General features: G+C 44.1%; 1 protein-coding gene across 3 annotated transcripts in view; it reads left to right on the forward strand.

Annotated features, from left to right (window-relative positions):
- RIPOR3 (RIPOR family member 3) overlaps window positions 1-25,752 on the forward strand; it is a 456,892-nt gene that overhangs the window by 255,639 nt on the left and 175,501 nt on the right. For all 3 annotated transcript variants that reach the window (XM_085619148.1, XM_085619147.1, XM_085619149.1), the window contains 2 exons: window positions 7,737-7,780; window positions 9,859-9,984. In XM_085619148.1, the coding sequence (XP_085475274.1) occupies window positions 7,737-7,780; window positions 9,859-9,984 (170 nt within the window). The remainder of the gene's footprint in view (window positions 1-7,736; window positions 7,781-9,858; window positions 9,985-25,752) is intronic.

A 25,752-nucleotide genomic window follows, 5' to 3' on the forward strand; every position in this document is an offset into this window, starting at 1 on the left:
TAATGAGATGCAAAGTGGGTGTCACTGGGCGTATCCCTCACGGAATACCATGTAAATTATCGCTATGTGCACATCGCGATATTTACACGGCGGCCCACAACATGGTTAGCGATTTTAAAATCCGTGCTTACCGCGGTTTTCGCCAAAAACTAACGTTTGCTGAAAACCTGACTTACCTGCATTATCCAATGGCAGGTGGATCATCAGGCTGAGTGCACCTTGGCTTATCAACAACGTTTTCACCATTCCTGTGGACTTTTCGCTGGATTTCTGGCGATATCCCGTCCTACAATGCTGCTATTGGTGGAATTTTATCGCCCTGGAGAAACGCGTTGTTATTAACTCGCTAACCGGGCAATAAATTCCAGCGATAGCCGTCGATAAATAAAAATCGCTAAGCGCTCTTTCTGATATTAATCGCCGTCTGTTGCTGATATGCCCCATGGTAAACAACATTTACCCCAAAACTTTATCCCCGCTTGGAATCACAATGCGGTCGTTACAACGACCGTGTTGTGATTCCGCATACCATTACTCCGCAAGTCAGAAGAACGACTTGCGGAGGGGGGGGGGGGTGTTGGATTTAAAATCCAACACCTTCCCTAGTGTCCGCACAGACTGGAGTTGGAATAGTAAATTATACTATTCCAACATCCAGCGCCCCCCTTCACAAGTCGTTGTTCCGACTTGCGGAGTAATGTTATGCAGAATCACAACGCGGTCGTTGTAACAACCGCGTTGTGATTCCAATCGAGGAAAAAGGCAGCGGAATAACGTCGTAGATTCATGCCCCATAGAGCCTTATTTTGAGTGCCCAGTGCAGTACTATGTAAGTATGATTCCCAGAGTACCAACACCACGATTTACGTTAACTCAGGTGGATGCAGTGGCGTCACTAGGGTTGGTGTCACCCGGTGCGGGTAACTCCTGGTGTCACCCCCTCACGACTTACCGCATGGACCTCCTCCGCTCCGAGTCCGCCAGTGGACACAGTTGGCAATAACGGGACAATACAAAATCCTTAGTAACGTTTGTAAGTGCAAACCCTCAAATTCCAACAGGCCAGGTTTTAACACAAGTACTTCCAGGCCCGATTATCCACTTTTCGACCATCCTGCTCCTGTGTACCTTATCTCACAGCTGACCTTCGGGCCCAGCCCCATCCAGCTCTACTTTCATTATTCCCGTAAAAAACATTAGCAAAATCACCTTCAAACTTAAAACCTTAAATATAGCAGTAAATATAATTAGCACGCACTTTAAAATATGTTCCACAGTTGCCCTAATGACCTGATTGCTAATTAAATAAACACAGAAAGGCAATGACAGAGCCGGTTTTATCGCTAGTATGTAATTCCGTCTACAGGGAATGTCACATGAGCCAATGAGGATTACAAGATGTAGGAATCACATGTCATCCATACTGGTGGGCAGTAAATTTAAAGAGGGTTTGGGCTGGGGAAGCACAAACTCAGGATATAAAGCATACCGTAGTGGTTGGGGCTTGGCTTTACTAATAAAAATGTATATCGGCCCAAACTCTTTTTAGCAACATTAAAATAATGAAAGACTGGGGAATTTCTAACTTTATAGTAACGCAAAAAAAGTGAAGTTCTAACTATACCATTCATGTTTGTCTGCAGCTCTTTGATGACAGTTCATAGCCACTGTCCTATGTTAGGATTGTAACTTTTGAACTGCAAGTAACACAAGAATCTCTGTGACAAAGGCAGTAACCCACTGAGCTATCCAAATAAAATACAGTTTATCTGCATTTCAAAACTACCAACAGGCAAAGGACTGCTCTCCAGCAGGATCATTAATCACCAGTTCTCTGGACATGTTTTATTGATGCCTTGCATCCATGGCCATGATAATGATGTGCCTTGCTGGGCCTGTGCAGATTTTTAAAATAAAAACAAACAGTAACACATTCTCTGACCTACTCCTTGTGTCACAGCCTGATCTGATAAGCAGCTGCAGGAGTCAGGAAAGGTGAATCAGAATAAACAAACAAACTTCTTTTCTCAAATGCTGAACAAAAATGGAAATATCCATGCAGCAGCACAGGACGGTAGGCAAAAGTTACTCAGGGGTCAAATAAAGCATTTGTTCCCTTTGCCATGCCCCTATTGTACTTGCACACACAGCCAACCCGAGCCCATGCCCAATAACGCCTCTCCCAGAATATGAAGAAAAACAACGTTCGGAGGAACGTTTTAAATTAAAGTGCCCATTTTCTATTGGCCTTCATATCCTCACTGCGAGGGCCAAGACTCATGTTTGGGTGGGCCAGGCTCATGTTTGGGTGGGCCTGGCCCACCCGGACCACCCTCTAGAACCGGGCCTGCTGTCAATGCGCACCGCCAGCGTGTGAGCAGTGTTGTTTGACTTCTTTTGTTTCCAGGAACCTGACCTGTGAAAATGAAAATTAGTAACGGGCCCGGCACTCGGTTCCATACAAATGGCGCCCTCCGGAACTTGCCATCCGGTGCGGCACTGTGAATAGGCTAGCAATATGCAATAGGCCACTCACCTGCTGAGTTGGTGGCAGACAGGGGGGGACTACCTCGGTCCGCGGCTAGCCTTAAACCAGGCTCCGCTCCTGTTCTTGGAATAAAATTTAATTATAGTGGCGACCTGAGACGAGACCTCCTCACCTCCTCGTCCCTCGTGATGCTAAGTCACGTGCACTTGGGGCCCAATGCGCATGCGGGATTCGGATTCCCGTATTCCAAAACAACATCGCTGACTGCACCCCTCTAGTGACGACGTCACTGCCGAGGCGCGCAGACGCGGCGGAGGAGGAGACAGTGCGCGCTGCGCACAGGCACCTCCTGCTGAATAGTTAGGTTGCGTCATTGCGTTTCTGGTTTCAATTTCTCTCTGCACCACACCACACCGACCGGACCGGCCCTTTGGTGTCATCCCCCGTGAGGGTGTCACCCGGTGCGGTCCGCACCCCCCGCCCCCCCCTAGTGACGCCACTGGGTGGATGGAGTTTACATGGTGGACTATAAGGGTCCTCTTTGAAATGCGAAACTACTGGGAAATTCACAATTCCAATTCTTTTTGGTTATTTCTCATTTCATACTTGGTTTTTTCACCAGGATGAATGCAGCCAAAGTCTCTGGATAAAATACACTGGGTCACTATTGTTCTCACAGACCTTATAATCTCGCTTGGGCTAGAAAAGCCCATTACTTGCCACATCAGCATAATTATGGGACTTCAAATTGAAGACTCATATAGTGTATGAAATAACACATCATAACTTAATGAGATAATTACAGTGGTCATGGTCTGACATGTCACACCCTCAGAGGGCACTCTGAGCAAGAAATAAACAGTCAAATCCTCTTAAAACAGACTGGAGTTAGGGTAAGGTCACGGCATCAGCCTCACTGGAGAGGATGTAGCATGTCACACTATGATAATACACCTGACCGATGGATGAAGTGGCATATTACACTATCATAAGAAACTTATGCCTCAGGTGACGTAAAGTTGCAGCAGAATATATAACACACTGATGATGGCATAATGTGTCATACCTTCATTTTATTTTTTACTGAGTTTTATATAGTATGTACTTGACCCAAAAGTATTGGGTATCAGAGCGCTTTACACGAGCACCAGTTGTGTTACATGAGGACACACTCATTTTTGTTAGGCATGGGGAGATTAAGTGATTTGCCCAGAATCACAGGATACTGCGCGTCTTTGCCGAGACTCTAACACGGCTCCCCCGATTTGAGGTCGACCTTCCTTGCCGTTAGGCCAACTCCTCTCCTTCATAATGCATTATCTGAATGGGACACTCATACAAAGGATAAAATAACATGTCACACTATAATAAACACTTAAAAAGGGTGCTGAAATAGAATGCTGTACCATTACAAGACACACTTTAAGATGAAGTAATTTGTTTCACCATCATAAGATATGTACATTGGCACTGAACTAACACATCACACACACAATGGAGATAAAAATAACATTTTACACAATCATAAAACCCACACTGTGGATAAAATAACATGTTACACATACCATAAGACACACGCAGAGCATGCAACGTCACACAATCATACATTACTTGCACTGGGGATGAAGTAACTTGTCAAACCACAAGAAGATGCTCACAATTATGAGCTTAATACATATATTACGATCATTAAACACTTACAAAGTGGATGAAATGGCATGTAACAGCATCATAAGTTAGTAATTCTGGTGATGAATTAACATGTTATGTTATCATAAAAACCCACAAAGCAGGAAATACCAAGTAAAGCTTGATATGACTTTCTGGGAAGCAGGAACCTCACAGTATAAATGAACATTACAGCATTAAAAAACGCGTTCACAGGGGAATATGTAATATGGCACACCATGATGAGACACTCATACTGATGGTGAAGTAACACAACATAGCATCATGAGACACTGGTAACAAAGCAACATACCGATGCCGACCAGTTGCCCGGGGCACAAGGGCAGTCAAGGGTTACTGGGATCCAGTCACATCAAATGGAGTTGTCCAATAGTACTGTGTCTGTGGGCCACAGTATTATTGGACCCAAACTGGATAGCCAGGTGCTCCACTCCAGCACTTGAGTCATAGCAGTCCAGGGCTTAATCAAGGAGGTGAGGTGGGTTAGACATTCATAATACAGTTTACGCTGTAATATCGACCAATAATATCAATGTCCAGTCAATGTTTTACTTTATAAAAGAAAGGTACTTTAATACACACAAGGAGAATATTCTACATATAAAACTATGTTACACAATGAAAACCAGAAGTTTCTTCAGCTCTTTGGGCCAGAGTTTTGACCCCAAACAGTATTATAGAACTTAGTTGCTAAGCACTGCATAAACAGTAACCATTGAGGCATACAGATCATGTTGCACAGGATAATTCTTCAGAGCTATCGAGATGGTACCAATCCTTGTATTTCAGAGATTTGGCTTCAGCAGTTGATATGAAATCAAAAAGTCTTAGTACTCCCACACTCCCACTACGCAAAGTAACAGAAGCTCCTACCTCTCATATGAGAGGACGCCACTCTGGTGATATTGGGGATCCGGTTAAGGGGTCCTGCTGTCTTGGCACAGGTACTGGAGTACCACTAGCCCAGTAGCTACTGGTGTAGCTGTAGAAGAGTAGAGGCTGGCCAGAGTACCAGTACTCCCTGATACTTTCAGATGGCACAAAAAGAGTCAGCGGACTATAACACAAAAACCCGCGGTTGCGCTTGGGTTTCTAATAGCAGGGCACCCATCAGGAATGTGCTGCTTGTTACAAGTGCAGGACGAGTGGGGACAAAGCTGGAGACTATGTAAGTCCTGGGACAGGAATCGAGTGTTAAAGTGGTAAATTCTTCAACAGGGCACTCTTCCCCAACTACAAGTGATAACTGGAAGCACCCACAGTCTACCGCAGCCCAGGCAAGGGATCAGGTGCAAAGCAGACTCACCTTCAATACCAGTAAGGAGTTTCCCCTGCCTCCCTCCAAATTGGTGTGCAACAAGTTTCCTTATCTTGAGCAGTTGCCTAGAGTCTTCTTTTGCTTCAGCGCAGTTGGCGCTCCACGATCCTCACAGGTAGCTTGTTCCCTGCTAGGGTTCCCCAAAGTCTTTGACTTGATGAGCTGAAGCCCAGCTCATTCTGTCTGACTGCAAATTCCTTTCACCAAGCCCAGACCCTGTTCCCACATCTGTCCGGGGGAATAGCAATATAACTCCGGGATTCCATTCCTGGATCTTTTCTTCCTCCCTCTTACTGGTGTGTGGCTAGTCAGAAAATGAGTACAGCATTGAACAAACCACAGGCCAATGAGACTGGTGTTATCATTCCTTTGATGGGCAGGCTACTCACGGGATCTGCGACTTTTGAATCCTGGGTGCACCTCCAATCCTGTGGCACAATTCTTTCATGTTCATTTCATTATCCTTACATAAGGAGAGCCAGCTGCCCTTCTCCTCAGTCTCTTGGTACCTGTCAAGCAGTGCCCAGGGAAGAATATTATTAACTCCAGGCCAGGAGGCCTTGACCATCACCAGCAGAAAGGACGGGAGGTTGTCCAACAAAGGTATTCTTAGCTAAACACAGGCAAGAGTTTGTGTGTTTACCAACACACCAGGCTTCTACATGGTCCAGGGAGGGGCACAGGGGAGCTTGAAGTTCCAGCAGTACAGATACCAGTGGCTTATATTAAACACAGTGGTTTACCATCATCACCCAGGATCCCACTGGCTCTCAAAAAAACATCCCAGACAGGATAGAAGCAAAAAGAGCTCAGGTGAGCGAGACTGCTCACACTTTACCAGGACGGAGCTGATAGGCAACCTATCCTAAGGGTACAGGTGTCCATGACTATAGATTAATGCAGCCACCGCTGACAGTCTAACACAACCTATGGAGAGAGGGCAGTAGCCGCTCTCTGTAAAAGAGGGGTGCACTAAGCATACTTCCTCGATGTCAGAGCCAAGCTCTAGGGTCTCAATCCATGTAAACAAGGAGCCCCTTAGTGGACATGCAGAATTGTCATGTTTACTGAGACAGAAATCAGGAAAACAGGAGATCAACATATGGCAGGGAAGAACACTCTCCAGAGCCATGCAGAAGACTCTTCGTACCAGCAACATCACACCATCAAGCATGGGCACTCCTACTGAGAACATGTCTCCCGAAACACATCAAGGGAATATAAGTAAAGGATATCACATCATCATAATGCAGTCAGGCTGGGAATGAAGCAACACTTCACACCATCATATAAGATTCACATTTAAGATGAAGTAACTTGTCACACTACTACAAGGCAAATATTCTGGCTATGAGGCAGATCTGCTCTCCATTATAAGGAACTCAAACTGATGATGAAATGACATGTCATACAACTGAAAGGCGTACAGTGGAGTGAGATAACATGTCACTCCATTAAAAGACCCTTTAGGTGTAGATGAACTAACATTTCAGGTCATCCTAAAGCAGCAGTGCATGACATAACTGTACATTTGAATGATGGCAAGCCCCAGATAGCTACAAAACCTCAGAGTAGTCCAAAGATATTAGCTCTCGCCCCCTCTTTAAATATCCCAGAGCTCACCCAGGACAGAAAATATTCATCTCCTAAAATATAGTGCACAAAGGGCATTTACTCTGTGCATCCTGGTCTGTGCGTGAAGTGAGGAACATGCAATATGTTGTAACATTTTGGAAATCTACGACGAAACATGTTTACTCTGCAGTAAAGCTGCTGGAACAGACAGTGCCTAACTGCTCAACAGTGGAATGTGGCTCTCATCTGTGGCGGGCCCTATGGGAATGTCAAACGTTGTCCGAAGCATTAGGCTGCACTGCGCCTTTCCATAAATAACGTTCGTTGCCTGAGGACATGACGTCAGCTGTTATCTCCATAAGCAGACATGCCTTATGGGCCAGCGTACATATTAACATGTGCCTGCATACTCAGATAAGATGTCCTGACACATATCTTCTTAAACAGTGCTCGAAAATTACAAATTCTCACGAGTTCTTTCATATCTGACGATCTGTGCCACTTTCTGTTGTGAGTTTCCCTCGCACACTTATATTGTCACACTATGAAGCGACTGGTTCGGCTCCTGACTCCATTTTGAATGTGAAGTTATCTGCACTGAGTCAACGGGAAACTGATGGTTATAAGTCTCGAAGTAACACACTTTCCGTTGTTGCTCTTTTGCAGGTTTGGTGGGTTATGCACGTCTGTGTCCAGGAGACCATTATGAGGTACCACTTATAATAAACTTATACTTTTTTAAAACTTTACACGTTCTTTTTAGTTATTAGTTAATTAGTTTAACTGTAGGTCTGACTGCTATAAAGTATTGTTATGTTATGTTAACAGAGTCTGTAGAGTGCACTACACTCGAAGGTGTCAAAGCACTTTGGCAGGCAGAGTGTAGCAGTTTATAGCAGTTACTCGGATAACTAAGGGAATTAAGAGGAAAAAATCCAGTTCTTTAAGTGTTTTGTAAAAACAGAAAAGGAGTCAGGACCAGCGACGTGCGGAGGAAGGGTGTTCCAAAGTTTGCCGCATGGCGGCCGGCTCAGGTAAGCGCAGTGGGGGGAGGGTGGTGGGCAGGGCGCGGCAGTGGGGAAGCCAACGGACGACGGAGTAGGTATTATTTATTTATTTAATTATACCTATTCCGTGGTATGTCGACTTCCCCCCCTCTCCCACCCCGCCATGCCCCACTGCGTTTACCTTTGCCGGCCGCCACTGAGATGAAGCAACCACCCCATCTGGCCGTGTGGAGTACACTACACTTTATACCTGCTTTTACATCTCTTATTCCGAAAGCCAGCAGTCCGTTTTCACTATCAAATGTGTAAACCAATGCTTCTAATGTTTAATAATGTTTGGAATCGTAGAGACAAATCACATCATCTTTGGGTGGCAAATCCACGTGCACCATTATTACTGCTTGTGTAAGAAAGAGAGGAGAAAAGGGTGTTTGAACTACATTAAACAAGATAGAAAACAATTTTTTCTGTTTTAAAAAGCAAGAAGTGGCATTTTTCTATATTTCTAATTGGATCTAAGGCCCAGCCAATTGTATTGGAGATGCTACACAAGACATCCAGCCCTTAAGCATGTAAATTGACAGGCTAATTCACCTGCTAAAGAAGTAATTAGTGGCCCTCTTGCACCAGACATACAGTGAGGTTCTGTTTCTCCCCATCAAGTACTGACTGGCTCCTGAATAGTTTGTCGTGTGGGTATATTTACACTTCGTTGATAGAAGCCATAGGCAGACAGCTACCTTTCTCTTGGATAGTGCGGGCTCTTTGTCTCGTCTCAATGATTTACCTCCCATCGGGTTTCGCAAGGGTTTTGATGAAAGGGATGACTCATGAACTGTGGGTACTGGTTGGATTTTGCCTGGTTCCTAAGTATATTAAGACCAAGGGCGAAAATGTTTATGGGGTTCTAAGCTTCCCATAGACTGAATAAACAAGAAATACCTCAACTGGAGAGATGGGTACATTTATACCATCTAATTTATGCTATTCTTGCAATTCAATGTATGAGTGCAGGTTTTGCCCTCTGATAGTGTCCTTTAAGGTACAAATGTCCTTCCCTTTCCAACCTTAAATTCTCTGAACATAAGTAATCCTGTATGCGAGGTTGATAGCTATACGGGGAGGGATAATATTATCACTTGTTACTTTTTGCTTCCGTGAATGTGGGCCGTAACCTTTTTCCATAGGGAGATGAACGAAGGGGTTCCAGACCACCTTCTGCACAGTGGTAGCTGACCCTTACAGCTCAATCCTACCCTGATTGTGCGGGTGAATCCCGCTGTAAATGTCCACCAGGTGACCATCAGTAGTTTAGCGGCCATAAAACGTGTTACCTTCTGTGATCCTCACGCCTCATGGCCAGAAGGATTTGTACAGCTGAGAAGTCGCAACCCAAGAGAGTTTATTCCGCTAAAGCACACTTCAATTATACGAAGGGGTTCCAGAACACCTTCTGCACAGTGGTAGCTGACCCTTACAACCCAATTCTACCCTGATTGTGCGGGTGAATCCCGCTGTAAATGTCCACCAGGTGACCATCAGTAGTTTAGCGGCCCATAAAACGTGTTACCTTCTGTGATCCTCACGCCTCATGGCCAGAAGGATTTGTACAGCTGAGAAGTCGCAACCCAAGAGATTTTATTCCGCTAGAGCACACTTCAATTATCCTCTTTCATGCTTTGCTTCCGTCTCTATCTACTTGGCCTCTCTGACACTGTATTTTGATCTACTTGAATATGTACACTTAATCAAATGCCCCTTCTCCTTGATATAACTTCCAGGTGTTGGTGAGGCTTGGCCGGCAAAGGTGGAGGCTGAAAGGGAAGATCGAAACGAGTGACAGTCAGATGTGGGATGAAGAAGAGCGAGTGTTTATCCCCAGCCTCCACGAGAACTTTGAAATCAAGGTAAAGTGGTTCTAAAAACTGCAAATGCCAAACACATCAGACATTAGTGAAAAAAAATGTCAACAGTCAATCAGATTATGAAGCACGTATGTGGATTGTCTGACTTTTAACAGAATTTCTGGGTCTGTTATTTGCCAGGAGAGGACAACAAACAAACAGAGAAATCAAGCTGATTGCTGCAAAGTAGGGTAAACATATCTGTGCATTCTTTTACAGAGGTTTCTCTAAAGAACATATGGATATTCAGATAGGTACAGAAGGAATGAAACTGCAGGGGACATTTTGACGGGCTCTTCTGCTCCAGAAACGTTTCCTTCTATGAGATGTCAGCACTGATGCTACTAGTGATGTCATCAGTGATGCCATTAATTATGTCATTGGGGCACCTATTATGCATGTTATGGATTCTCATCAGTGACATGTAGGACAGCATGGATTATGTCATCTGATTTTTAAGGTGCCCTGAGCTGAGCATCCAGCAAGTTAAAGTTAGTTACTTAGTTATTCTACCTGGTGAACTATGTTTTTCGGTTGCATTCTTAATGTCACTTCACATGAGGTTTTTGTATGAAATGTATTAGGTTATTGGACTAACAGTTCAGTTCTCCTATACCAGGAAGAAAACTTCCACTATTTGTTTTAGCTGCAAATTCCATTTTATTTATTTAAATTTGTTTATCTGCATTTTTTCTTTTCTTTTTTTATTCATCAGTTTATACAGTACACGTTAACCGAACTATTTTCAAGATAATTCAAAGCAGTCATAAACGCCTTATTTTTTTCACAAATCAGCTTCCATATCCCCATATCATATATCGAACCATTGTATATTTTTTCACAAACCCTAGGCATTCCTTTGCCCCGTTTTCCATCACTTCCTGTTACCATGGCACTCCCGACGCTGGGGTCGCGTGCTTGCAGCATCTTTCAATCAGCTTTCTGCAGCAGAGGGACTCGTATTGTTTCTAGCAATCTACTTCCATATCCCTGTACAATGTTTCAGAATACTTTCACAATGTTATCAATTCTTCCTTAATTTGCCTAATGCGTGAGAATATATTATAACAAATCATACAGCATGCCCTGTTGCTGTGATCCTTCTACACTAGATCTATGTGGTGTGTTTTCTGCCTGACTAGTGTGCTAAGAACAAACCGCAGCTTGTGGCTGTGGAACATGTTTAAAGAACCTGTTTGATAAACACAAATTGAGGTTTACCACAAACGACCCGAATCTGCTGAACTTGTGTATTAAACGCAGGCCACAGCTCCCAGCCACAGCTATTTGCACTGAGCCCGATACACTGGGGCCTGTGGTCTTAGCCCGGGTTTGCTACTCCAGGAATGGTATCGTTTTTTGCTTTGTTTTAATTAGTTTATGTTGTTATTTTATGTTGTTAGAATTGTATCTGTTAGCTGTGTTGTAGTGAAAGCATACTTTAATAGGAGGGAGAAGTGTTGAAGATTTGTGAGGCGAATGATTAGCAGAATGGCATGAGGGTGAATCAAGTATAGCAAGGAGTAGAATATTATTATGGAGAAGAAATGTTTGGGGCAAATATCAAGATAACTCCTGTGATTAATGTCCTTCCTGGAGAGCGATCAGAGATTGTATAGTTGAGGTGTTGACTTATGTGAAGTTAGTGCAGAGGGTTAATGTGCCCGCTGCAAAATCTGTACCAAGTAGATTACAGAGTGCATATAATGTAAACAGATCAGCAGGTTACTGCTTTTAACCCTTTCCGTGCTCATGACGGAACCACTCCGTCATGAGCCACGGGTGCCGTGTGCTCATGACGGAGTGGTTCCATCATGCTGCGGCCGTTGGCGGCCGCTCCGCCCACGCGGCACTAATTCCCCGCCTGTGCGGGCGATTAGCGCAGTGGGCGGAGACGTGACGGAACCACTCCATCATGAGCACAGCTCACCCGTGGCTCGTGACGGAGTGGTTCCGTCACGAGCACAGCGCCACCGCAACTGCCCCCAAACCCCCCCAGCGCCGCGGAGGAATTCCTGCCGCGGCGAAGGGGTTAAAAGAGACCTCCTTTTGTTACTTGCAATTTATAACTTAAAGTCCTAATATCGAACAGTAAGCTAGTAACTTTCATCATAGAACTGCATAAACACTGCAAAGTATTCATTAGAACATTGATTAATGTTGCAAAACCTGTTAATTTGGCTAGAAATCGATTCTTATTATTAAAGAAAACTCCCAACTATGCTGTTTCTTTTCCGACTCTGAGTTTGTGCTTCTCCACACCAAGCACTCTTAAACTATACTGCCTACCAGTATGGATGACATGTGACTCCTACACTTTTAGTCCTTTGGCTTATGTAACATTTCCTATACACTGATTTACACACTTATGATTGTCTCTGTGTAATGTGTGTGTGATGCAAAGTGCCCTGACACCCTCCACTGGTATGAATGGTGCTATATAACTAATTCAATGCATCTGAGAGAGAGAGAGAGAGTGGTTATGGAGACTTGTCACTGTTAAAGGGTGATAGCGAGAGAATCTGTGGTGGAGGTGGTCATTGGGGGGACGCCAACAAACATTGTCGCACAGGGCGCCACCAGCGCTAAAGCCGGCCCTGGTTTGGGGGTAGAGTAAATAGGGTGAAGGAAGGAAGTGTGGAGTATAGTGTTGTTTGGAATGTTGAATAGTTTGGACAGTAGTATAGTGTATAGGAAGGATAGGCTAGTAGTAGAGTAATAGGTGTGATATGAAAGGAGTGTGACATGTAGGAGAATAGTGTGAGTGAGTTTGAAGCAAGGTAAGATTTTTTTATTAGCATTAGGTATAAGGAAATATATAAGTGTAGAAGAGCACTGTGAGGGAGTTTGTAGGAGTTGGAGCAGGAGAAGGGAATAAATCTTACGTTGCTAAACATTCTGTGTAAAACGTAACACAAGAAGCCCCAAACGTATAAGAATAATTCAGATGTTGTTAAACAGTATTTATAAAACGTGGGCTTGCTTGGGACGACATGCTTCTTTATAAAGGTTATTTCAGATCGTATACTGACAGAAGTCTGAGTCAAGACGGATATTTACGATTGCTGCTGGAGACAGACAATCCGAGGTTTGGTGGGGTGGCGGAGCGTCAAAAGGCCACAGCTATCTTTGGTGGGAAGAATCCTATCGTGGCATGCTGCGGTCGGGGTGAGTGCGGCCTGCATCCGGCGCCCTGATGCTCTACTAAGCCAGGCACTCACGCTGCCTGCCCATTGTTCTCGCCGTGGTCCATGGGCAGCAGCTGGAACGGGAAGATGCGCACTGCTCGCATGGCGCGAGCCAAGAGAACTTCAGCATACGGGCACAGGAGTCCTGCACCGCGGAGAACCACCCCCTGAAAGGCGCTCAGGCAGAGACAAAAGCAGCCCGGAATTTTAACGACCGGAGCGTGTCTATTCATGAACTATAGTGCACGTGAATCGCAGGCTGCCTGCAAACGAATTGTTGAGTTTCCGGATTCCGATGCAAGTGCACCAGACCAATAATGTTACTCCAAACCATTGTCAAAAGGTAACACAATGTAATTTCCTTAGTCAGTTTAGGATGGACTCCAGTGTGGCCACTGACGTTAGCCACCCCTCCCGCGCCTCTTCATGATAGGCAATGTGTACATGTGATGAAGGTACAGGCCTGTATCTTCATCTGCGCGGAGTGCAATACTGCTAACTTTAAAGAGCCACGCCCTTTTCCCATGTGCAAACAATCGGTTGTATCCCTTAATAAAAGAAGCCTCCCATAAACAATACCCACCATCCCATATCCCAGAATCGCTCCATCCCCAAGACTCTGGCTACGCCCAGTTCTGAGGTGGTAGCGGTGCTCACAGGAGCCTCTGGATGCGGCACACTGAAGCCAAGGTGCAATTGGAGGGCGCGAAGGGGAGGATGGAGATTTACGGCGGCCTCGGCAGCCTGAGGACAGCTGTTAGGATGAAGACAAGCCACTCTCTGAAACGCGCTTGAGACTCTTCAAGAAAATAGCGCAGGAGTGAATAGTGCCGTTACCTGTGTGGAGACGAGAAGGGAATCAAATGTGTTTAAATAGTTATTGCGGGGACAGAAACATTTCTTAGCAGCTGCTAAAACAACGAGAAACAAGCCGCATGGCGCATGTGTCAACAAATGTGAAGAAAGAAAAAAAGTAGCACGGCTTGGTTTCCATGACAATACAGAGCTATTACCACAAGCTTCCAAAGTCCTTATCGCCTACGTCAAAACAAGATGGTGTGAGCTTGTCCACATGGGCCGTCCTGAAAGCCCGGTTTTCAATCATGCGTCAGCGTTTAACATAAACGATGACACACGCCAATTGAAAACAAGGGCGTGGCTTTATGTCAGTTTGGAATCTGTATCGATTCCAAAAGGCACTCGCATGGCGAGGGCAGCGCGTGCGCGCTGCTAACTCCAGGCGAGACTTAAAAAAGTACGAACGAGCATAAAACTGAGGTGCAAAATTGCTTTAGGATAAGGTAGAGAGTTGCAGATTCCCATCTCAATTTTGCTCCTTGGCAAGCGGCACATTTATTTCACGGAACTTTCCCAAAGATGCGATTTGGTATGATTGTCCGGGGTTGGTGGGGTATTGAAGGGGCACAGTGCTGAAGAAACCAATTTATTTGGCTCTGGTGATACCTAGAAAGAAGATTTAGATGTGTGCATGCGTGTGTGTGGGTGGGTGCCTGCATGCACACGTGTGAGCTTGCTGAATCTTGCTTTTCTATATGGATTGGCTGACTTTTGTGGGACAGGATGGCCTAAGTTATGACACAAATATTTCTGCGCATTCTCCCCCTTTCAATGTCAGGTGGTAGCAGATTTCGTCTAGGCTAGCTTCAGGAATCCTTGATGCCCTGTAATTTTAATCTCTATGTTTGTCCCCTGGCCAGCCAAATAAAAACCTCATAAATGATCAAGAAAATAAACATCAATTAATATAAAATGGGAATACAAATTGAAACTCCTATATTTAATACTTAATTTTCAACAATCTTCTTCAAACTAATCACATTAAACGAAATGTCGCTGTTATTCTATACTAGGACACACAATGGAGCGAACAGAGTTTACCATTGTTAACCTGTGTCTTGGCTTTCGAAAACATAAATACCGCACACTTTTAGGTCCATCTGACATCCCTCTGGCCGGACTCTTGAAGGGGTGATTACTGAGGGGGTCATTATTTTCTGCCCCCTGCGAAAACCCCAGTTTGCGCATGGGTCAGAATTACTAGTTTGGTTGTATTTAACGCATCCGATAGTGATCAGATTGTGGCAACTCAAGCCTGCTGAAGTTTAACATGGGAAAAGCATGCGGTATTTAACGGGTGCTTTTTATTGTATCTGGTACAATAAATACAACCTTTACTTTTATCCAGGGCATTAGGGTATTCAACTCTAACCATAGATAATCACAATATGCAATCCTAAAATATTTACAGTTCCTCAGTGGAAAAATGGAATATCAGGGGCTTCTCTGGGCTTTCTTCCCCTTTACCTTGAGTACAAGAAGGCAAAAGTAACATTGTGCTGTGGTTCCACAGCACAGTGGAGAATACATAGCTAATTAAGGAAAGGGGTTCAAGGAAAGGAGAGATTAAGGGGGGATTAAGAAAGTGAATAAAGGACCCCACGTGACATCCCTACAAGAGGGCAAAATGATCTTAAGAGTTATTGTGAGTGGTTAGGACGCGATTCCCTTATTGGACACAGAATTAAATCTGGACCTCAGCTAGCACAAACCCTCCATTGTAACTTCTAGGTTTTCAAAACTACCACAACTAAATTGTTTTCATTGTAGCACCCTAAATCTCGATGGTGCCCACAACTGCACCTCGCTCCAGCCTGAGTCAGCAATTTCCGCTATTATCAAATTCGGTGCTGTGCCGAGCTGTTTGACTCTCTGACGTCTTCTCGACTTATTGCTCCCACATTGCAACTCTGGTACCTTCCAACTCCTGTTGGGTGATTCCTCTGGGTGTCTCCACATCTGCAACCTCACAAGGGCTTAGCTTCTCACATGCCTTCTCTGCTTCAGAAAGCTGAAGTAGCCATTCCCATTTCACAACTCAGAACCACAGGCCTTTCTTCACCACTCCAATCGCCAAGTTCACTCCCCTCTAGGTGCAATCGAACACTAGTTTAAGAACCACATCTTCTCAGGCATCCTTTGAGGATGACGGACTGCCCTCTCATGCATGCACATCCTATTGGTCGCAGCAGAACATGCCAAAAGTCATAGTCACCATGAAGGTTGACCAGCTACAACTCCTCGAACGGAACTTGCTTAAGAGCAAGTAACCTATTGTAATCAAGCACCTTATGCTTTAAAGGCATATACACCCAAACAGTCAGCACCAGCCCAACATTTCAAATTAACTCGACGCCCAAAAAACTCTGGTGTCTGTTAAAAGCGTGGTCCCTTAAACATCTTCTTGTCTCAAACCCAGTAAACTCAGGGAGTTATCTTTACATTTCCTCATCATGAAAAGTTATATAAGTCATAATCCTTACACTGGCATGCTGAAAAACAATCATAGTGGAAATAAAATACTAATATTTGTATAGCTATTTTATTTATTTGCTTATTAGGGAGTTTTGTAAAGAACTGTCAGCAGCTTTTGGTAACTTCAGAGAGGTGACAAATACAGAAATACAGTTAAAACCATGAGGGGAAATATGCTCAGTGAATAAAGCAGGAAAGTAACCGTGTCCAATATTTTTCAAAACTGACTACATTTGTATTTCGAATTTAGTTGATAGCAAGTCAATAAATAGTTCAGTTTTCTGGATTTTCTAAATCTCTTGAGCTTGGGTTGGGGTGAGGTGCATTCCAAATTTGCGGTCTAACACACCCATAAATCTGCCCCATGTTTGATCATCTTAAACAATCATTGGTTGATCTGATGATACAACATTGTTGGGCTGCAGTGAGAATTCTGCAAGGAAATTAGACCTTTTCGCCCACAGGATTGTGGATAGTGCACAAAATCTTAAATTTCGTCTTGCAAACTTCATAGAGCCATTGGAGTGCTTAAAGGCGGGGTTGACATTGTGCTAGTTACAGAGGTTAAGCGCATTCTTGCTTCCTGGTTCTGTAAGTTTTAATACCTGGTGATGAGTTTCTTTGAGGACCAGAACAGATGATCTCAGTGTCTCCGTGTGCCAAGACAGTGCCGGCATGATGTGTCTGGCCACTGGCTAGTGCGATTCTGTGGTCAGAGTAAAGAAGTGGAATGAGAGATTTCCAGAGAAAAGAGAGCTGCACTTTCATGTTCTTTTATCTGCTTTTCCTTGGGAAACAAAGGTGAAGTTTTGTTGAGAATTTATTGTTGATTTCATATTTTTGGTGAGGTAGAGGGAGTTATTCCCAGTGTTTGAGGCCAGGCAAATGGTATTATGCCAGGCCTGGGTTAACCAATACTTGCTTTCTTTATTTTAGTGTGACTCATGCATAGTGACTTCCTATTCGGTGCAATACTCTCTGCAAGCAGGAGTAATTTGTTATTCTCAGAGGGGCAGATTTACATACCCCTTGCGACACATTTGCGCCGGCGTTGCATCACTTCTGTGACGCAGCGGCGGCGTAAACCATGCGCCACGTTGCGTCACGTTGTAAAGCACTGCGCCACATTTAACCTGTGTCAGGTTTCATGTGGGCGTTCCGTTGCAGGGTGGGCGTTCCATCGCAGGAAAGCCTCATAAAAGTGACATAGTGAAATCTACAAGATTTCACTGAGACAGTTTTACAATGCCGCTGCGTCAAACCCTTACGCCTGCTTGAAGCAGGCGTAAGGAGTGACGCATCACATTAAGTATGGGCGGCCCCTAAGCATTGGTGAAGTTGCGTCATGCTTGCGACATGACTCCAGCAATGCGTTGCCCTTACGCCACGAGATGAGACACGCATCTGCCTATCCTTGCGCCATGCTGGATCGCATTGTAAATGCGACGCATCCGTGGTGGCGCAAGGGGAGAATTGCGTGTCGCATTTATTCTGCCGCATCCCTGCTGATTTGCAGAGATGCGACAGTCCTCGTAAATATGCCCCATAGTGTTCCTAACAATAAAGACCACACAGACAGATGGCAGGAATTGCAGAGGGATTACATATATATATATATATATGTATATATATATATATATATATATATAACAGTGATGCCACCAAGTTACAGATAATCCAGCAGTCGGCCAGCAATTGACTCCTAGAGTCTCAGAAACTTTCCTAGTGACACCTTAATATTCTGAAGGTCCTCAAGATAGAAGACAGACCACAATACACCTCCTTTATACAAATTTAAGACAACAATAAACCCAACATGCATTCCAATGCCTGATGAAATAAAATACTATATAAAAAGGAATAACACATGCCAGTGGAGAAATAGACATAGAACTGAGCAAAAAATGCATGACCCTGGTAGAATTTAACGAATGAAAATGACTTCAAAATCATTTTCACATTAGTTCCTAAGCACTCCACCAGCCCAGCCTCTACATCATCCTCAGGCTACTCCAACAACAGAACCTTTTCTAGCAGATGTTTTGCGGGTAGCCAGAGGTTCTTCCTTGTGGCCAATTTCTTTGTTCAATCTCCTGTGCCTAACAAGTCTTGACATACTAAACACATCATTGGATCTAACCACATTATCTTTCATTTCCACAATTTTGAATGATTCCATAAACCTACACTTGCCCTTCTCGATTTGGTACAGCTTTTTCACAAAATCTTCCTCCCCTTATCCTGTCGCTTCTTATGGATCTGCTCTTTGGGTCATGCCACCTTTTATAACATTACTGATTATTCTTCCACTTGGCAGATAAAACCCGAGAATCTTTCTACCTTGAGAATCAGTTAAACCAAGCAGGGTTAATCTTAGACCCTGCCAACCTTCCCGTCAGGTACACAAAAGGTGATAACTGAGTAACACTATTGGTTGTTTTACAATGGGCACACATTTTTTGACTCAACAATTCTCTGACAGGTATCCTCAAATTAACTTCCCTCTTGACACATCACCTAACTAGTCTTTCCATGTGGTCAGCCAAGATATTGGCTCGAGGTGTAAAAAGAGCTATCCTCTGATGGACAGCTCATCAGAAACTCTTACATAGCAAATGACACAAACTGGACACCATTGTCTTGATAGTTGACTTCAGCCCCCACTCTTCTGAGGCAAACTCTTACTTCAAGAATTTCAGAACCACCCCGATGTTGACAATATTCACATACCATTTCCACTCGGATTTAACAGCTTGACACACCTCTTGGGAGGTAGAAGTAGTTAAAAGGGGTCCATGATTTCCAAACCTAACTTATCCCATGGTTCTTCCAGAATCTCCACTGCTTACATGTGAGTGGCCCTAAGAGATTTGTCATTACTAGCACACTGAATTTATATATTTTATTTTTAGAGTTTATATAGCGCAAACCAGACCCGAGTCATCGGGTATCAGAGCTCTTTACATGAGCACCAGTTTCGTTACAGATTAATACACTCTCATACTACTTGGTCAACCTTCAAGTCAACCTTGAGCTACAAATACTATCTTCTCACCCTGGTCTTGGTAAGGTTCCTCCCCAAATGCGACAGGTTAATAATTTCTCTCTCAATCTTGCAGGAGGGTCCCATTGGTCCCCTCTCCTCAACTCTTCCTCAAAGATGTTCAATTTATTTTATCACATTCAAGTATTCCTTAAATAGTTATGACGATTCACAGAAATTCGGCCACCCTTTGAGCATGAGTCCAGTGACTAAACACAACACTTTATCCTGATTTCTGGCCCTTGTCCACTCTTCTGCAACTATTGAGTCTTCTCTTATCCACATCACTGGTAGAAAATCCCAGTCACACTTCAGACCCTCTGTGGGTAATCACAACAATCAGCTGAATGGCTCTTAGTGCCAGGAAGGTATTCTGCACCAAAGTTACATTCTTGAAGAGGTAATCCTGAGATTCATTAAAAACAAAACATTGAAAATGTAATGCCGCAATGCTACTCCTAGGCCTAATCCTGGCCAGAAACCTAGACTTTAGCCAAAACGATAAGACCAATGGTACTCTTACAGTAACTTTATCCCTAAACCCAGAATCTAAGCTGGATGATAACATTAAGCCTTTCCCTAAATCTAGCCCACATCATAGCCTAACATTAGCATGAAGCCCAAACCTCGCAATTACCCAACGACAGGATACAATCCTAGAACTAACTTGACAGTTGTTTTGTATTTTGTCTCATTTTTCCTACCTGGGCTCACACCATAGCAATTGGAATCAGTGGTCCACTGGAGAGCACTCCGGGTCAGACTACAGATATGCAAAATAATCTTAACTCGTGCAGTAGATGCTGATCATTCATAATCTACAATAAGATTAACAGAACCTGTCAGCAGAGAATCATTAAATGCAGGTCAATTAGTTGATGCTCAGTGCCAATAAAACTGAGACCTTGATATTTCATGGTATTTGAAGACTTAGGAGAAGTGTGGCTCAATGATTGGAGCGGCAGACCCTGATGCAAAGGTCTAGCCCGGGACCAGGGTTCAATTCCCCGCCTCGGCGGGTCTTGGGCTCAAAAATTCCACGGACCTGATAATTCTCGCCTCGGTGCCATTCCAATCATGAAGTCCCACTCTGCAACTCTGGGCAATAGCTTGCTTAATCTCCACAACGGCCCCCACAACGCTAAGGATGCCTGGCCTCCACCTTGGGGGTGCCCAGGAGTGGACGCCTCACAGGGAAAGCCAGGATGGGTTCCACAGCGGTATTCGTACAAGCGCCTTGAGACCCTTGCGGATGAGTAGTGCGCTATACAAGTATCAATTTACATTTTACATTTACAAGACTGGGGGCCATATGTAGGAAGCCCAATACCGGTCGGTAACGGCCGATTTTCGGTAAAAATCCCGTTACCGACCGGTATTCAGGCTTTTGGTATGTAGGGGGCACATTTAAGGATTCGGTAATTTACAGAATAGGTAAAATTACCGAATCGGTAATTTTACCGATTCGGTAAATACCGAATCCTGAAATGAGATGTAGGGGGAGTGTGTGGGTGTTGTGTGGATTCGTTATTTACCACCAACTAAAAGTTGGTGGTAAATGACGAATGGCTTTGAAAAAGCATTTTTTTGCACTTAGAAGTGTGCAATGTGGCAGACATACATGCCCTTAGGGCATGTATGTGTGCCACATGTGCACACATGCAGGAATCAGGGGTGCAACAGGGTGTCACTGTGACACCCTGCCACCCTTGATTGTGCTCCCCCCATTACTGAATCGGTATTTACCGATTCGGTAATGGTAACTGGCTTCCCATTGATTCCTATGGGCCTCCTGGCCCATAGGAATCAATGGGTAGCCAGTTACCATTGCCGAATCGGTAAATACCGATTCTAAAATACCGACCCATTCCGAATCGGTAAATATTACCGATGGATTACCTACATAGCATTTACCACTTCATAAATACCGAATCGGTAAAATTCGGTATTTATGAAGTGGTAAATGTTAGGCCACCTACATATGGCCCTGGGACTTTCAATTGACTAGTTGCTGGTGTGTTTCAATGAGGCTCGTACTGCTGTGCAAAATGTTGGCTCGCTTATTGGTCTCCGTTTCCAAGGTTTTAGGCATTAATGAAATCATGTTTTCCAAATTAAGATCTTCAAAAAAATTATTCCTCTTCTTTCTGCTTCCATAAAATTGCAGCCAACACACTCATTCCTCCGTGCTCGAAATGTGGAAATAGTGTCTATTTATGAATCTCTCATTACTTGTGCTGTGTGATGCTGCCAGTCCAAAGTGCAGCAGCTTATGTGGTCACTAGTCTTAGGAAAATTGAATCAAGTTTTCTGTTCTGGAATCGCCTCATTGGCTATCGGTCACTGTCAGGGTGCCTCTGGTGCTTAACATTCGAGAAATTGGTTTCCAGTAATACATTGAATAGTCAAAGAGTTTATGGATGGGGTACCTCCTCTGCAAAGCTCTCTCCCACTTTGATTTCTGATTTAAATACCAAGGGGCATATTATCAAGCACGGCGATAATGGGCTTGATAATATGCCGCAGAGAATTCCAATAAAAGCCCATGTTGACACCAGAACATGGGCTTCTATGGGAATTCTCAAGGGCATATTATCAAGCCCATTATCGCTGCTTTAGCGACAGTTTTCTGCCGCTAAAGCGGCGATAATTTTAACCCCGTTTCTTGATAATATGCCCCCAAATCCCTTAGTAATCTTATTCTACAACGGACATGCCATAGTGTGACAGACCAACAAGAGGCCATGCCAGTTGCTGTCTATGATGTTCATGCTGTAAGTACCATTATACATATTTTTTTACTTATGTGTTTCATTTTTGTATGGCATTATGAGGCACAGACTAAGCCTCAGAGAACGTCAGAACACTTTACATGAACAGAAAGGGTAGGACCATTAAATACACAAATAAAAGAGATCAATTCAGATTAAAATGCTTGAAAGAAGTAGAATAAAGACTGGTAGTAAACGTTTGGTGGTACAAAGCTGGATTAGAAGTCATCCTCTTCAGCCAATTGTTGAACATTAGTGATTCAGAACCGACTACAACACCTTTCCGGGGCAAGGGTGTATAATGGATGGGTACTTTTAGGGTCGGATAGGAGTCATGTTTAGGGGCTTTCAAAGGAGAGATGGGGCAATCATCACTAGAGAATCAGTAACATTAACGCCCATTATATATATCTGTGCAACTTCCATCGGAGGAGGAAGTATGGAACTTCCAAAGAATTGTGCCTTGAGGCCCCTGATACTTAAACACGTTGGAAGTCGGAGGTCGTCTGTATCAGGGTAGTCATGACCAGACATCCACTGATGATGTCTGTGGTTAGCTTTCCACCTCTTAATCTTCTCCGATTAAGTAGTACAATCTTTCACTGAGTCACCAGACATGTGGACGGGGAGCCACAACCTTGGCAAAATTTTAAGATCAATATTGTGGCAGGCTTGTCCTGGAATGGTTTAACAGAAAAGGGGTTGGACAGCAAAGATTCATTGAGCCGAACAGGGATACTATGAGCAGGATTGTAAGATATTTCTGCGAGGTGTCACTTAAGCAGAACAATCTGGTGACTGTTAGGAAATATGAGTGGATTCCAAATTCTTGGAGCAAATTCATTGATGTGTTCTTCTGAAGATTGGGACTTGGAGGCAGAACTCATACTTTCTTCAAAAGGACCTTACACGTCCAACAATTACGATTAATTCGCTGTATTCCGTGTGATTTTGAGATGGAGAGCTTTGAACAGCTAGGATTCAATCATGAGGAAAGAGTGAACTACTATCGAAAACCATTGAGGCAATATCAGAACCAGAATAACATACTCAGAATAAAAGCGACTTGACATCTGTCCGGCAGCACAATGTCACATAACCTTTAATTGAGCACGTCATTTTTTAGGCGAATTGCCAAGAGAAGATAACCGTAGTTCAGGCTCCTTTACATTGTGCCTAGACCATTTAACTAGGGATGGAACTCTATATCTGACAGCGGCTTGAGCTGACAGTGGGTCCTTTCACTAGATTGTGTTTTAATGTTTTGATTGTTTTGTGGCTTTGACATGCCTACAGGATAATCATCTACTGAGAAGGAAATGATAAGGAGGATTCTGTTTCCTAAGCTTTCCACTGGGAGAAATTATAAATTGTGGTGAAAAGTTCATGGTTATGACATAATTCCTGTGAACTAGAGATTTCAAAACACTGATATTTGTCTATTAAAACTTGGCAGACACCTAACAATGTGTTTTCTTGTCGAAGGACCAAGACAATAAAAGCAATGACCTCAGGGTCGGTCATTTCCTGTTTGTTAATACCCCACAGGTTAAGTTAATTGATTCGGAGTACTTCAGGCGCACAACATGGACATCAAGCCGGCCCTAAAAATTAGCTCAATATGTCGAAGTCTGGGAGAAGAGGAAGGCTCGTTGGCAAAGGGTGTGTTTTGTGTTCTGCTTTGTTTTCTTTACATTCTGCATCTAATGCTAGAATCCTTCTAGTGGTCCATTGTGGCAAATCACTTTTGTTTTTACTTACAATTAAAAAGCTATTGGGAGATCAAAACAATTGTTTTTCCCTTGAGGGGATGTTACATTATAATTTATAAAGAGTTTGCAGATGCCTTGATCAGTCTTTGCAGCAGAGGTACAGCGGCCGCACAGCAGGCGTAGGGAATCCTGTGTGACGGGCAAATAAGGGTGAAACTGGAGACCTTCAAGTTGTACAAGGCAACAGGCGGGTTGGATAGACCGGCAGTCTATGTTTGAGTTGACTAGTAGTCATCCACCAAACACTGGAGGAAATAAAATGTAGTTGAATGCTTAAAACTGAACAAAAAGCAGCTGTAATGTACATGAGGCAGGGCACGGGTAGCCGAGGCCCATGCAGGTATGAGCGGTGCCGTGGTGGGCCCGGGTGGGTGGGATTTCGACACACAACGATGAGGAAAAAATATTTTTTTATTTAATTTTCCTTTGTGGTCGTCTGTTAAATCCCCCCCCCCCCCCCCCCCCCAACCCAGCCCCACTGCTCTTACCTGCACGGGCCGCGGCTGGGTAAGGGCATCCTAGTAGAATTCAACAAAAAAAGAAGCCTTCAAATTAATTAATAATTTCCATGTATAAGTGGGTTCATAAAATAGATATATACCTTAGCTGAAAGGTTCATGGTGGCTCCTCTATTCCAAAGACTTGCCAATGAGTGACATAACATGAATCTCTAAAAAATAATTCTGTTGGAGCTGCTCGGTAGTCAGTGAATACTGAGCGAAAGAAGTGGAGGCCCTGGATGTGGTCCCGAGGATTGCAGGTAAATACAGAGCAGTGTCGTAATTCCAGAGAGGCTTATGGGTAAAATACTAAGGTCCTCGACAGGAAGGGCCTTTTTTGTCAAAGAGGATAAACCCTAGGTGAAATTCCACTACTCAACATTCTTGGTAGCTTGCAGCCGTGCAGGTAAGAGTGGGGGGGGGGCTGGTTTGGGGGTGGGGGTATTCGACAGACGACCTTGAGGGAAAATTAAATAGATAATTAATTTGCCTTGTTGTCATCTGTTGGGAAAAAAAACACCCGGCCCAACCGCCCTACCGCTCTTACCTGCACGGGCCACGGCTGGTAGCTATGTGTCTCCGGGGCCAAAATTACCGGGTCTGCAAACTCCAGACCTTGTGATCCCAAGTCCACAAATTCCAGAAGCGAACTCAGTGAAGCTTATACAGTTGGCTTAGGCTGCAGGCAGGAATTCAGCCTGGTTCCCGCCCGACCCCTTCAGAACATGGGGTCAGCATACAATGCTGCTCTCAGTCAGTACTCAGACCCCACTCCCACTTTCCGCAAGTAGCAGTGCAAAGATGTGCTCAGCCATATTCAGAGCAATATGCCAAATACTGTGACATGGGGAAGACAGGACCTCCATTCGCTCTCCCTCCAACCCATACCCTCTAAAAAGGGCCTTTGGTTGCTAGTGCCATCGCCCAGGGCTGCCTGCGTCTTGTCATCGCGTGTGACAGAACCCGGACTGTGAGCAGTGGTTGGGCCTGTATGCACCACCACAATATCCCACCGCCTGAAGCAAATGACAGAGCCTCTAAAACCCCCTCTTCCATACTCCAGCCATGTCATGACCAATCCACTCACCATCACAGGCCACTGCTGGTCCTTCTGCTGTCATCTTCCACCGCCTCTGAGCAGAAGGTAAACATCAACAAATTTGT

The sequence above is a fragment of the Triturus cristatus genome, chromosome 7 (genome assembly GCF_964204655.1).
Source record: "Triturus cristatus chromosome 7, aTriCri1.1, whole genome shotgun sequence".
NCBI classification, from domain to species: Eukaryota; Metazoa; Chordata; class Amphibia; order Caudata; family Salamandridae; genus Triturus; species Triturus cristatus.